The sequence below is a fragment of the Schistocerca serialis genome, chromosome 2 (genome assembly GCF_023864345.2).
Source record: "Schistocerca serialis cubense isolate TAMUIC-IGC-003099 chromosome 2, iqSchSeri2.2, whole genome shotgun sequence".
NCBI classification, from domain to species: Eukaryota; Metazoa; Arthropoda; class Insecta; order Orthoptera; family Acrididae; genus Schistocerca; species Schistocerca serialis.
The window spans coordinates 641,053,640-641,067,628 of NC_064639.1; the positions used below are offsets into that span (position 1 = coordinate 641,053,640).

The 13,989-nt window shown below is 37.6% G+C and overlaps 1 protein-coding gene across 4 annotated transcripts in view; it reads right to left on the minus strand.

Moving 5' to 3' along the window:
- The window catches only part of LOC126457716 (arylsulfatase G-like), a 125,269-nt gene that overhangs the window by 60,476 nt on the left and 50,804 nt on the right, over positions 1–13,989 (minus strand). For all 4 annotated transcript variants that reach the window (XR_007585513.1, XM_050094252.1, XM_050094251.1 and 1 more), the window contains exons 3-5: positions 10,221–10,408; positions 6,545–6,688; positions 4,481–4,640 (exon numbers count right to left, since the gene is read on the minus strand). Coding sequence is in view for 3 of the 4 variants with exons in the window: in XM_050094252.1 (XP_049950209.1) it covers positions 4,481–4,640; positions 6,545–6,688; positions 10,221–10,408 (492 nt within the window). In the remaining variant the exon portion in view is untranslated. The remainder of the gene's footprint in view (positions 1–4,480; positions 4,641–6,544; positions 6,689–10,220; positions 10,409–13,989) is intronic.

The following is a 13,989-nucleotide window of genomic DNA, read 5'->3' on the forward strand; positions in this document are numbered from 1 at the left end:
GGGACTGAGAATATTTTGATTACTAGCCAAAGATGAGCGGACGACTATATCAGTACCTCTGTCTGCACCAAACCTTGCAACCACCAACACCACCCCCATTTCAATAGCTGCCAGCCATTTCATACCAGAAGGACCCTTACATAAGACCTAACTACCCAAGGTTGTTGCATCTGTATTGACGACCAGTCCCTCTCCAAATATGCCAAGGATTTGGCTTTGATATTCTACCTAAAATCTTCCACAAAGGAGCACTTATCTCATAACTCAGTACCATCCAAGACTGTAGAAACAAAATCACATTTTCCATTACAGTGCCACTATCCTCCCTACTCTCCCCTGGACTATTCTTCTTCCCTTCAAAGATTCACAATACCCCTATTCATCCCTATGGCACAGATGCTCCAAATCTCTTGGCTCATGTCTCACATCTCTGCAACAGACCTAAATGCAAGACCTGCCCCATACATCCTCCCACCACCACCTATGCCAGTCCTGTCATAGGCATTCCTATCCCATCAAAGGAAGTGCTACATTTCAAAGTAACAATGTGATCTACAAGCTAAGCTGCAACTACTGTGCTGCTTTCTGTGTGGGCATGACAACAAAGAAGCTGCCTTTCTACATGAATGGCCACTGCCAAACTGTGGCCAAAAAACAGCTGCACCACACCATTGCTGAAAATGCTCCCCAACACAGTGCACATCACTCCTATGAGTGCTTCACAGCCTGTGCCATCCTTCATTCTCAAAACCCCCATGGCCTCAACCTTCAGTAGTTCTTGTCCACCACTTATCTATCCACTATATTGGTCTCATTTCTGCACTAAATGCTCTTCTATATCTACAACACCTACTAGTCTATTCTCCTTCACTACTTCTCTCCTCTCCCCCCTCCCTGCCCCCCCCCCCCCAGCACAGCTTCCCATCTCTGTGTCTAGCAGCCAATTCCATACCTACCTCTTCCCTTCACGCTCCCACAGGCAACACAACATCTTGCCACACCCCTACCCTGCTATCCCTCACCATTCCTGTCCCATGCCTCCTCCTTACCCCCCACCACACACTCCACCAGACTGCTGCTCATGTCAGACACAGTCACAGTTGCAGTCGCAGTTGCAGTCACAGTCTGCAGTCAGGCCCCAACACCTGGAGGCAGTAACCAAGTGTGCATGTTTGAGTGAGTTCTTCTTGTGTGAATGTGTGTATGTTTCCTCTTTTGGAAGAAGGACTTATTCTCCTAAAGCATAAATGTTTAGCAACCTTATTCATTGTGCCTGTCTGTGATTCAATGCCTCATCTATGTGGTGAGTAGCAATCTATCTTTTCATATTGTTGTTATTCCATTTTGGGCTTCCCATTGTTTCATTTCTCATTTAGAACATATATGGATCAATGTACTATCAGGCTCCTGTAACTGCCACATGGTTGTCATTTATATGAGGTGATGCACAGAAGAGAATTATTTACTGCAGCATATTACACAATAGTTCCACATTCTCCCAATAGGCAGTCTTACTAGAAGATGTTCTAGATCACATAGTTGTTGCAAAAATTTCTGTGCATTTAGTCTGGTTCTTCCATACTGCTTCTTAATCAATTTTTTTAGTTCTATCTATTTCTCATTCTTGTTAGTGTAGTCATCAGTAGAAAGCATCAGTGCATTCTAAAATGGTTACAGTACACTGTTCCAGTTCATGTCCCTGCCAGCAGACAGCTGGGTGCTCATGGGAACAGGTGGTCACACAGCTGACACATGGGCAGTTAGGCTGCCAGGAGTGAACATAGGCTACTGAGTGCACACAGGCACAATTGGACAAGCAGTCTGTGCTTGCAGATAGTGCATGTACTGCAACAGAATCACTTGGTTCATAGCTTATATTAGCCATGCCTGCCTGAGAGCATGCTGAGGGGTGCCCAGAGTATCCATGCTCTATGGAGCAGCACATTACTCAAATCAAGCCTTTCTTATACACAAGCATAACTGTAGTTGCCTCATTTTAAAATTACCATCCTGAAAACAACCATGACTGTGGAACAAGGTCCAGACCTAACTTATGTATACTGAGAAAAACTAAACAAAAAACTGAGAACTCCATTTTCCTAGGACAAAAAATTTCATATGTACATGTGTTTCACAAAGTCTTGGTACTAAGGTACATACAACCAGGATGTGCCAGAAAATTTCCACGATAGGTTCTTTTATTTATGAGTTTTCAATGCCAAAAAAGAACAATGTTGTTTTTATGTCACCTGGTATGTGTGTATACTTGAGATAACCTTGGTCATGTTTCTGTGCAAACTCACTAGGTAGCATGGCAACACTTAACAACACATGTTTGGGTTCTTGGCACATTAGTTACATGACACAGTAGATGCTGATTGTGAGCAAAGAAAGAACATTAAGTTCTGCAGTAATTTTGAGGAAACACCTAGTGAAATGTGGACAATGATTAAGTAAGCATATGCAGGAAAGGCACATTTAAGAATCCATGTTACAAGTGGCACAAAAGGTTTTGTGAAGGCAGGGTTTCAGCAAAATATGATCCCACAGTGGCTCAACCATCTACAGTACATAGCAACGAAAACGTGGAGCATGTTAGTCAGTTGCTGCATGAAGACCATCATGTAACTGTGCATGCAATATCAAATTAACTTAATTTGAATCATGATGTGTGTCATAACATTTTATGTGAAGATTTAGGGAAATAGAGACTTAATGCAAAACTTGTCCCTCACACACTAACATATGAACAGAAAGAGGAATGATGAAGAATTTCTGCTGAACTACTTGACAGAGCCAGACATGATCCCACATTTCTGTCAAAGATTATTGCTGGGGATGAAAGTTGGTGCTAGTGCTACAGCACTCAAATAAAGCATCAAAGTGTTGAATGTCAGAGTCCTCGATCACCTACATCAAAAGAAGTCAAATGAAAACATTTGAGATCAAAGACAATGTTGATCAAATTTTTGACAGTAAAGGATTATTTCACCATGAGTACATTCCTCAATATGAAACACTGAACCAAACTTTTTACACTGAGGTCTTCAAACGTTTGCAACAAGCAATTCAACATTGCTGCCCTGATTTGTGGCATTCTCAGGACTGGTTCTTATTGCATGACAATGCAAGACCCCATACTGCTTTATCTCTTACTGAGTATCTGGCCAGACATTCTGTTATGGCCATCCCAAATCCACCATATTCACCTTGTGATTTTTTTCTTGTTTCAGCAAGTGAAAAGGCAACTGAAAGGAAAGCTTCATCAAGATATCACAGATGTCCAATGGGCTGTGACAAATGAGCTTATAAGCATAACAGTTGAAAATTTCCCTTCTTGCTTCCAAGACCTGCAGGAATGCTAGAAACTGTCTATAGATAGCCAAGGGGACTACTAGGATCTTTACTCTGTAAGTGCAGTTTTCTATTTTAAAAAGACTTGTCCTGGAACTTCTCTGACAAAGGGAGTAGTTGCAAAGTTCTGAGACTACTGAATAATTCATCATTGCATCTTTCCAAGACCTCAGTTTCTAGTTAACTGCTCTGTAACTCAGAATCCACTTCAGCTGCAGAGGATACGTACTAAAGTGAAATTCAGAAACAAATACATAAAATAATAATGAAACCAAGTTTTCACTGGATAAAGGCAAGGATATTTGACTTTAGAATGTACTGCACCTCAGTGTCAGATTCATTTTCTTGTGGAAGTTTTGTCCAGAAACTGGTACACATCCAAACTGAAGTGCACTGGAGCATCATCATACTCATATATGACACATAAAGTGCAGCAAACTGATGGAGGCTTACCTTCCAGTGGAACTGCTGCAGGTGTCTTGAAAAACAGTCACTCTCTGTGCAGAATGCTTGCTACTTATAGCCAATTGTTATTTGAACTACCATACATGAAATCCACATCACCTTGTTTTTGTTTTGAATAACACCTCATGTTTCACACACAGTCAGCTAGTAGCCTAATCATGCCTATGTATAACTGTTCTGTACCACATGTTATTGATATAGCAAGACACATTTGTTTTATTCAACATGTGGAGTACTATAGCAGTATGAGCAACAAATACGTCACCATATTTCATTTTAGTGCAATGCTTGTATCTTACTATCAGCACATTGTATGACATACATTCATTGAAACATTTTTTCTTGTTTTTATCCTAGGGATCAATTATGGTGTTATACCTGACAGGATGATACTACAGCATCATCTTTGGCCAGAACCTAGTCACTGTGAGAACTCTAAAGTGATGCTCATAAACACATAATGATGATTCAGATGCCATGGATAGTCTGGGGACAGTAACAGCAAAATGTTACAATTACAGTCTAGATATTAATCTAACAGAACAGTCTGAAGTTCATCTATACAAGGTGATGCCTCAAAGTCAAGTAATCTCATAGCTCATTCATATATACCATTAAATAAGTATTTACAGAAGAAATAATGTGATTTGGAGAGTGCTACCTTTCTGACATAAATTCTTCTGCAAATTTGGCATACATTTCTGAGAGATGCCTTAACTGTGCAGGCTGCTGTATTATTGTTTTATTTACATACAAAGGAAGAGCCAATTCTTCATCACATGAAATGTGACAATCATTCTCCTTGTTGAAGACCATATTTTCTAAGTAAAAAATAAAACAACAAGTTACTTATAAGAGTAGAAACAGATTTTCATCAGTCAAAACAAATTAATAAATAAAAGGAGACAATGCGTTCATACCTCTCTCTCTTACCTTTTTAATGCAGATAATACATTAAATTACATATAACCAAATGGGTTTACAGGAACAGTTATTTGGAACACAACTGCTACCAGTACCATTTTCTTTCTAGGAATATGAAGTATTTGACTGCATAGATCACTTACTCTCTACAAAAAACTTGAGTCTTATGGCACTGATGCTTTTACACAAATTTCTTTTGAATCATACTTAACTGACAGAATGCAAAAAGTTGTGCTAAATACTTCAGACAAAGTTGAAAGGAGAAAATATTTTGGTTACTGGGTAGAAATCATGAAGGCAGTCATCAAGCAAAATGAGTACTTTTTCAGACAATAACAGAGTCACAATTATTCCATTGGAGAGGAGACATAGAAGAGTTTGATAATGATATTTTAAGGAAATTATTAAGTGGTTCCTTAAAAATGGACTCACCCTAAAATATGAGAAAACAGTTTTGTAAACAAATCTAGGTAAGTTGACAATTAATGTAGCACTTGAATAGGACTCAGTAAACAGGGAAAAATACTCTATATTTTTAGGTGCACATACTGATAAAAATTTGAACTGGAAGAAGCATAATATTGAGCTGCTCAAATAATTAATTTAATATTTTTGCTCTTAATATAATTGCTAGTGAGAGTAACAAATGAAGTGATGTCCATATCTACAACACTAGAGGAAAAAATGATCTTTGTTTTCCATTGTTACAGCTGTCAGTGGCTCAGAAAAGAGTTCAATATGCAGCAAGTTAAATGTTCGCTAATTTACCCAATAACATAAAATAAAAACATATGGCAAAGCAAGTTTTAAATTTAGCATAAATCATTTCTCCTGGACAACACCTTTGTATTAAAAAGACTGATAGCAAGTAAAAACAAAAAGTAAGTTTGTAAGTGTAATCATATGAGTGAGACTAAAAAGTAATTTGTCGCTTAATATTAACATAACAAGTATATTTATCCTGTAAACTGACTCATTTGACATCATTTTTTATAAAAGAATTATTCAGATGATCTATGGAACACATAACTAACTACTAACTAATTAGGTAATTGATGGTTACAATGTCTGTGTTTATACAGTGTCTGTATCTATACATTACAATGCATAAATGCATATCTGAAGGAAAATATACTATTCTAATGATTACAGGTGTGGTAAATACGAGTATTATGAAATGGAATTGACATTGATATCATCTGTTTGTGACAGATGAAAATTTGTGTCAGACCAGGACTGAAACCTGGATTTTCTGCTTATCAAGCAGTCGCCTTAACCACTTCAGTCATCCGAGTGCATCTCCAGGACCAACCCAAACTTCCATATGTCACAGAGTCCATGACCCTTACACTTATACATTTCATGACTCTCACACAGGCAGAGACAAATATTTCACCATCATTTTAGCCTGTCGAGCCACGGATACATCATTGATGGTTACCACATCTGTGTTTATACAGTGTCAGTCCTTTAATTGTGTTGCACAGTGTTTAACATTTCAGACCCAGTACATATGCTAACATTGATTGCACCAGTTAGAGTCCAGTCAGTGGTGTGTGTGTGTGTGTGTGTGTGTGTGTGTGTGTGTGTGTGTGTGAGAGAGAGAGAGAGAGAGAGAGAGAGAGAGAGAGAGAGAGCGAAAGAGAGAGAGAGAGAGAGACAGACAGAGAGGGAGGGAGGGGGGGGGGGGGAAGGATGCAGGAACATAGGGAGGAAGGAACATATTGCATATCACAAGATACTAGACTATAAATGGTTAATACTTTAAACATAGACTCAATAAACTTAACACTTCATTTACCATGGGGGCAGGGAGGACAGGCTGGTAAATTTGCCCCTGGTGGATCAGTACAGCCCATGTCAATACTGTATGGAATTCCGAGATAGGCCTGAAAACCTTTATCTATAGGATGGTGACCAGGTGATGTACCCAGATGCCATTTTCCTGGAAAATATTTTTTACTGAAGAGCTTTGCTACATTATTGACTACTTACAAACATGTGTATCACAAACATTTATACTTATCGCATATCACAATGAAAAATGAAAGGCAATAACTGGTTAATACTTACCTTATGTGAAAATTGTGTGAGTTTTACACACTTCCTCTACTGCACTACCTGAGATTATCATTCTTTCAGAAAAACTTTGTACCAGAGTACACATCTTCACTCTAAGTCCTAGTCCTGGAGGTACAGTGTACATGACAATTCTTTTTATATTTTTTATGGTGTTTGTGTACATCACAGTTCAACTAAAACTTATGTTTGCTACAACAAAAACAATTAAGAACAATATTATGAAAGGGATAGATTTTACTCACCATTTAGCAGAGATGTTGAGCTGCAGACAGGCACAACAAAATGACTTCTAAACAAGTAAGCTTTTGGCCAGAAGGCTTTTACTGAATCAGACAACATATACAACAACATATACACATTCATGCAAAAACAACTCACACACACATGACCACCATCTCTGGTTGGCCTCGGCAGCCAGAGACAGTGGTCAAGTGTGTGTGTGGGTTGAGTTTGCAAGAATGTGTGTTTGTGTATGTTGTCTAGCTCAGAAGAAGGCATTTTGGCTGAAAGCTTATTGTTTAGCAGTCTTTTTTGTCATGGCTGTCTGTGAGTCAGAATCTCTGTTATATGGTGAGTGACAGTCTATCCTTTTCATAATACTGTCATTATTCCATCCTGGATTTTCCATTCTTGTTTAAAAATCATTAAGGAGTAAATTTATTGGGAAGGAGTGAAATAATTGCAAGTTTTTGAAAAGGCTTTTGCAAGATGTGCTGATATCTACTTTACACAATATTCCTATGCATGATTAGAGGTGCTTCTAGGGGAGAAACATACTGAATTAAGTTTCTTGATCTGTTTATCTGTTTTGACTCCATTTTAAATCAATTCCTGACTGGATGTGTTTGAAAAGACTAGGAGTGACACAGATCTGTAATTAAAAGCAGTTTGCTTATCTGTGGTTTTATAGATGGGTATTACTACAGCATATATAATTCTATTACTAAATATGACTTGATTAAAAGATTTATTACAAAGATAACTTATGGGTAATCACATCAAGTTAGCACAAGGTTTCAACAGTCCGCAAGAAACCTTAGGACATCTTCTCTTTTTGTAAACATGTGTTACATCCATCCATCCATTCCAGACATTGTTGGATTGGGACTGGTACCGTAGTTCTCCAACTTACAGACCAGCCATAACTCCTGTACATTGACTGTTATTATAAAGGGGTCACCACTCTCAAAGGCATCTTAAAGCTAATGTCAGCCCCCCCCCCCTTCCAGGCAAAATTCAATGTACTTCTTCTGTCTGAATCTAGTGTACACCACATGGTCAAATGTCACATCATTTTCCAAAGTGTTTGCACATCATGCTGTTGAGATGGGACTTGAGAACCAACCTGGGATTTATCTACACTACTGGCCATTAAAATTGCTACACCATGAAAATGACGTGCTACACATGCAAAATTTAACTGATAGGAAGAAGATGCTGTGATATGCAAATGATTAGCTTTTCAGAGCATTTACACAAGGTTGGCGCCAGTGGCGACACCTACAACGTACTGACATGAGGAAAGTTTCCAACCGATTTCTCATACGTAAACAGTAGTTGACCAGCATTGCCTGGTGAAATGTTGTTGTGATGCCTTGTTTAAGGAGGAGAAATGCATACCATCAGATTTCTGACTTTGATAAATGTCGGATTGTAGTCTATCACGATTGCGGTTTATCGTATCACGACATTGCTGCTCACGCTGGTCGAGATCCAATGACTGTTGGCAGAATATGGAATCAGTGGGTTGAGGTGGGTAATACAGAATGCTCTGGTGGATCCCAATGGCCTTGTATCACTAGCAGTCAAGATCACAGGCATATTATCCGCATGGCTGTAATGGATCATACAGCCACGTATCGATCCCTGAGTGGGGACGTTTGCAAATCAACAACCATCTGCACGAACAGTTCAACGACGTTTGCAGCAGCATGGATTACCAGTTCAGAGACCATGGCTGCAGTTACCATTGACGCTGCATCACAGACAGGAGCGCCTGCGATGGTGTACTCAACGATGAACCTGGGTGCACGAATGGCAAAACGTCATTTTTTTTTTTGATGAATCCAGGTTCTGTTTACAGCATCATGATGGTCACATCCGTGTTTAGCGACATCGCAGTGAACGCACATTGGAAGCGTGTATTCATCATCACCATACTGGTGTATCATCCAGTGTAATGGTATGGGGTGCCATTGGTTACAGGTCTCGGTCACCTCTAATTCACATTGACAGCACTTTGAACAGTGGACGTTATATTTCAGATGTGTTATGACCCGTGGCTCTACCCTTCATTCAATCCCTGCGAAACCCTACATTCCAGCAGGATAATACGTGACTGCATACTGATGGTCCTGTACCGGCCTTTTCTGGACACAGAAAATGTTCGACTGCTGCCCTGGCCAGCACATTTTCCAGATCTCTCACCAATTGAAAATGTCTGGTAAATGGTGGCCGAGCATCTGACTCGTCACAATACGCCAGTCACTACTCTTGATGAACTGTGGTATCATGTAGAAGCTGCATGGGCAGCTGTACCTGTGCACGTCATCCAAGCTCTGTTTGACTCAATGCCCAGGCATATCAAGGCCGTTATTACGGCAAGAGGTGGTTGTTCTGGGTACTGATTTACAGGATCTATGCATCCAAATTGCATGAAAATGTAATTACATGTCAGTTCTAGTGTAATATATTTGTCCAATGAATACCCATTTATCATCTGCATTTATTCTTGCTGTAGCAATTTTAATGGCCAGTAGCATACGTTGATGTGGAAAATCACTTAACAACTGCATCCAGGCTGAACGGCACAATGGTTCCCATCATTAATCTGCAAGGCAGATATGATATTGGGCCAGCACACCTCCCCATATCACAAAACTGGGCACTTAAATGCACTCAGATATCCAGGCAGTTATGTATTAAGATATCTTCTGCACCCTTGAGGAGCTCCTTATTTTGGGTCTGAGGAATAAAAAGTGTATCTGATCTAATCCAAAGGATGTTCAATATCCTGTTGACAATGACATAATTTGTTTGATTCCCAGTTTTAATATTTTCCACAATTCATATAATGAACCAGTTATCTACAGAAACATAACATGCTGAATTACATTGCTTATTGAAGAATGCTATGCTTAGATTCTTTTAAAATTTCTTTTAACTGTATAACAAGCAGCCTCTAAAATATTGTTAAACAGTGAATCACTTGGAACTACCGAAGTTGGAAATGTAGGACATTTTAACATGATATGTCAAAATAATTAAAACAATAATTATATTTGTGTTTAATAACATAAAATATACTGCAGTAAGCTAAACATGACAATAAAAGAAAGATAATGACTTGAGTAATAAGGAAAAACAGAGTGAAACTGTGGATCAATAATTCATACCAATCATAGCAGTCCTATATCCAGCATCTCTCAAGATTTCTGCCAACGTTGTCTCATTCTCAGGAATACCCCCGACAGCATCTTTAGCAAAGTTTTGCACAACTCCAGTCCTTAGTCCAAGTCGACCAGTGAGGAGTGCACTTCGAGATGGTGCACACACCGATGCACTAGCATGAAAATCTGTGAGCCTAAACAAATAAAATATTAAAAATCTATCTGTTCATCAAGAGCAAAGTAAAGTTGATTTTTCTCCTCAAAATATGCACCCTAGGTCATTGCACTTAGCCCCACACGAGCAAGTCAACTTTAACAAAAGCAAACAGCATTAAGAGCTCTTCCTTGACCCAGATTATTATCAATGGTGGTTGTCTGTATTATTTCATATTAAAAACTCTTCTTGTTATGTCTTCCAGAGTTATTAGTTATGAAGGTATATTGTTTTATTTTATTTTATTTTATTTTTCCTTTTCACAGAAAACATTATTACATATGTGAATTGGAAGCACTTGCCATAGTATATGGGTTCCAAAACTTTGAAGGAAAAATTTATAAATACATGTTTAGTGAAGAGAATGGTGATGCAAACCTGAAGTTAATGAAATTGTATTACAATTCTTATAATTTTCCTTTATTCACAAAGGCTTTTCTATTCAATAGAAAGTCCTTAAGTACACAGGAAGAAATTACTCAATTATTTGCATGGAAGCTATGAGCATTATGGAATCAATAAAGTATTATCAAAAATACAGAAAACTGTAATATTTAATAATTTGTGGAGAAGGTTCAAGAAAATATTTGCTGGATGTGATAAATCCCAGTGCGTAAGTCCACTAATGCATTTTCAAAAGGTTTAATACATTCTGTTCTAACCAATGCTCCAACAGTGTTAGTTGTAGTAGATATACTGTGACCGTTAACTACTTCTAATGGCCTGTGTAAATACATTGTTATAGTAATGGCAACTTTTTCAGTACATATAAAGCTTTATCCAGTAAAAAGGGCCAACACAAAAGCCTTTGCAGAAAACTTAGAAACACAGTATTTTCATAAAGTTGTGGCAAAACCTCTATTATCAGACAAAGGCCACAATTCATTCTGAAAGATTGATGCAATATATGGGAAAATATAAAATTAAACATATAAATAATTCCAGTTACTTTCCCCAAGGGAATATATAATGAAAGAGATTAAAATGCTATGTTGTTTACATTGTAATAAAAAACACACTGTTTGGGCACATCACATACAAAATTTTGAAAATACAATAAACAACCTACTGATTTTCTCCCAGTGAATTAATGTTTGGGTAGATATAGAGTTTACAGCTTTAAGTGAAATATCTAAGGATGAAAAGATTATAGTCTCAAATGAGACGATGAAAATAAAGGCTAAGGAAGAGAAAAGAAGTCATGATAGTTGGGTGAAACCACACAGTTATAAAGTAGAAGATTTGGTTTAGTCAAAACCAAAGAAAAATCCAGTAATGTGAATGATGAGATACATAAATTCCTACATGTGTACCACGGCTCATTTAAAATGATAAGAGCTACTGATGATAGTGAATATGAACTAAGATATCCTATATCTAATAAAATACATGGCCTGAAAAATATAACTGATTCGAAACCTTACATATCTTCAGTAACATGTCTGAAAGTACAACAATATGAGCTGAAACCATTTCTGAAACTGGGAGCCATTCATCTGGTGAATACAACTGAAAACACTGTGGAATGTAAATAAAATGATCAAGTAGGGACTTCACCATTCTTCAGTGAAAACACTAAGTGGCAAGTAGAGCTTTCCACAACTACATTAATCCATTCTGCCCTTCCCGGTTCATTCATATCCATCTCATTTGTATCCAAGATTCTGTACCAACATGTCTTTCTATCCTAACCAGTGTTTTACCCATTCTACAGTTTCCAGTGTTCCAAAACTATGGTTATTAACTCTGATCCAACATGATTCTCTCATTAGGATCCAAAAGTTACACTTCACTATTTTCCTTCCTTGCCTGCCTGAAGCAATTTAAATGATTATAGCTTCTAAGCCATCCAGTCCTATTTATATAATATTTTATTCATAGTTTATCTTGATTACATAATAATGTCTGCATATGTTAAGAAATAGACTGTTCCAATATTATAGTGAAAAATACCTTGTTATTTTTTGGTTCAATATTAATGAATATTTTGTGAAAACATAACAAATCTTTTTCAGCTTAATATTACATAGTTGAGCTATTTCAAACACATTCAGTGACATTTGTTATCAATTTGTAAGAATATTGCTGAACTAGTAAGTTCAGTGGTCTATGTATAGGAAAGTGCCTTTTCAGTAAAAGAATATCACTGTGCAGCCCTTCAGCCCACAGTAAAGAAAGTTGAAATAAAATAAGCAATTTTCTCCACAGTAATGTTTATTGAGAACAATGTTTGTCTTGGGGTAGCCCTTCAGGCTTGAGAAATGATAACTGTGTTGTTTAAAATGAAGTAATTAATTGGTATTTTGTCTGTCCTATCATGGGAAGTGAAGCTTTTTTTAATATCATTGTTGTCTGTTACCATGAAGAGTCATTCTTCAGAGTAATTTTTGTAGGAAGGACAAGGAATGTATTTGATGTTTAATTAATGAAGTAGTGATGCAGTAATGAAGTGACAAAACATATGAGGTATATGTAATAATAAGGTCAATTAACCCAACAACAGCTGTGAAAGAGCTGTGCTAATCTCATGTCCCTCCACACTACACCCAATGTCACATTTGGCAGAGGATGACATGACTGTCAGTCGGTCCTGGATGGCCCATCTAGGGCCAGAATGCAGAACTTTACTTTTTTTACATGTAATGGTGAAGTTAATCAGCTAATAATGGTGACTATAACAAAAAATTAGGTAGAAAGTGAAGGCTGAGGAACCTGCTGGGGACCCTGTTGTTCTGTTAGTTTATTTTTATAGATACACTCCTTCAGTTGACAGGTTTGTAAGAAAAGAATTGAATGACATTATGGACAGAATGTTCCAAAATGAACTTTCCAACTTTCATCAGCTATACAGTGTGTGTCACTAACTACTGCCACCAAGAATAACTCTGAAAGTATGATAGGAGCTGAGAAGTTTGGGGGACAAAAGTTACATGGGACAACAAGAGCCATAATATGATGTTGATTTTCTGTTGCTAGATGGGGTCTCTTCAGTGATATAATGTTCAACCCTTTTTTTTTTTTTTTTTTTTTTTTTTTTTTTTTTTTTTTTTTTTTTTTTTTTTTTTTTTTTTTTGGGGGGGGGGGGTGCTATAGTTTGGTACTTATTTTCTGATAGCAACTATCGAGACAAATCCAATGATGTGTAACAGTAAGGTCTTTGAAGGTCAACGAAGGTCACAAAGGTGACACAGATGTCCATTTACAGAAGGTGTTCAAAGTGATGACCATTGGTATCAATACAATGCTGCAATCTTCTTATCATGGATTGAGTGGTATTCCTTATCACATTGGCACTTATCAGAGCACTTGCTCTGACAATTCTCTCTTGCATATCTTCAGATGTAGTTGGAATGTCTTTATAAACAATGCCTTTTATGAACCCCAAAAGAAAAAAATCCAGATGCATCAAGTCTGGCAAACAAGCTGACCCTGACACATCTCCTCCATGTCCAATTCAATGATTTGGGAATTGTCTCTGCAACTCATTTCTAGCCATCAGCGAAAAATGTGCCGGACACCCATTGTGTTGACACCACATTCTGTTACTTGTTCCTAAAGGTA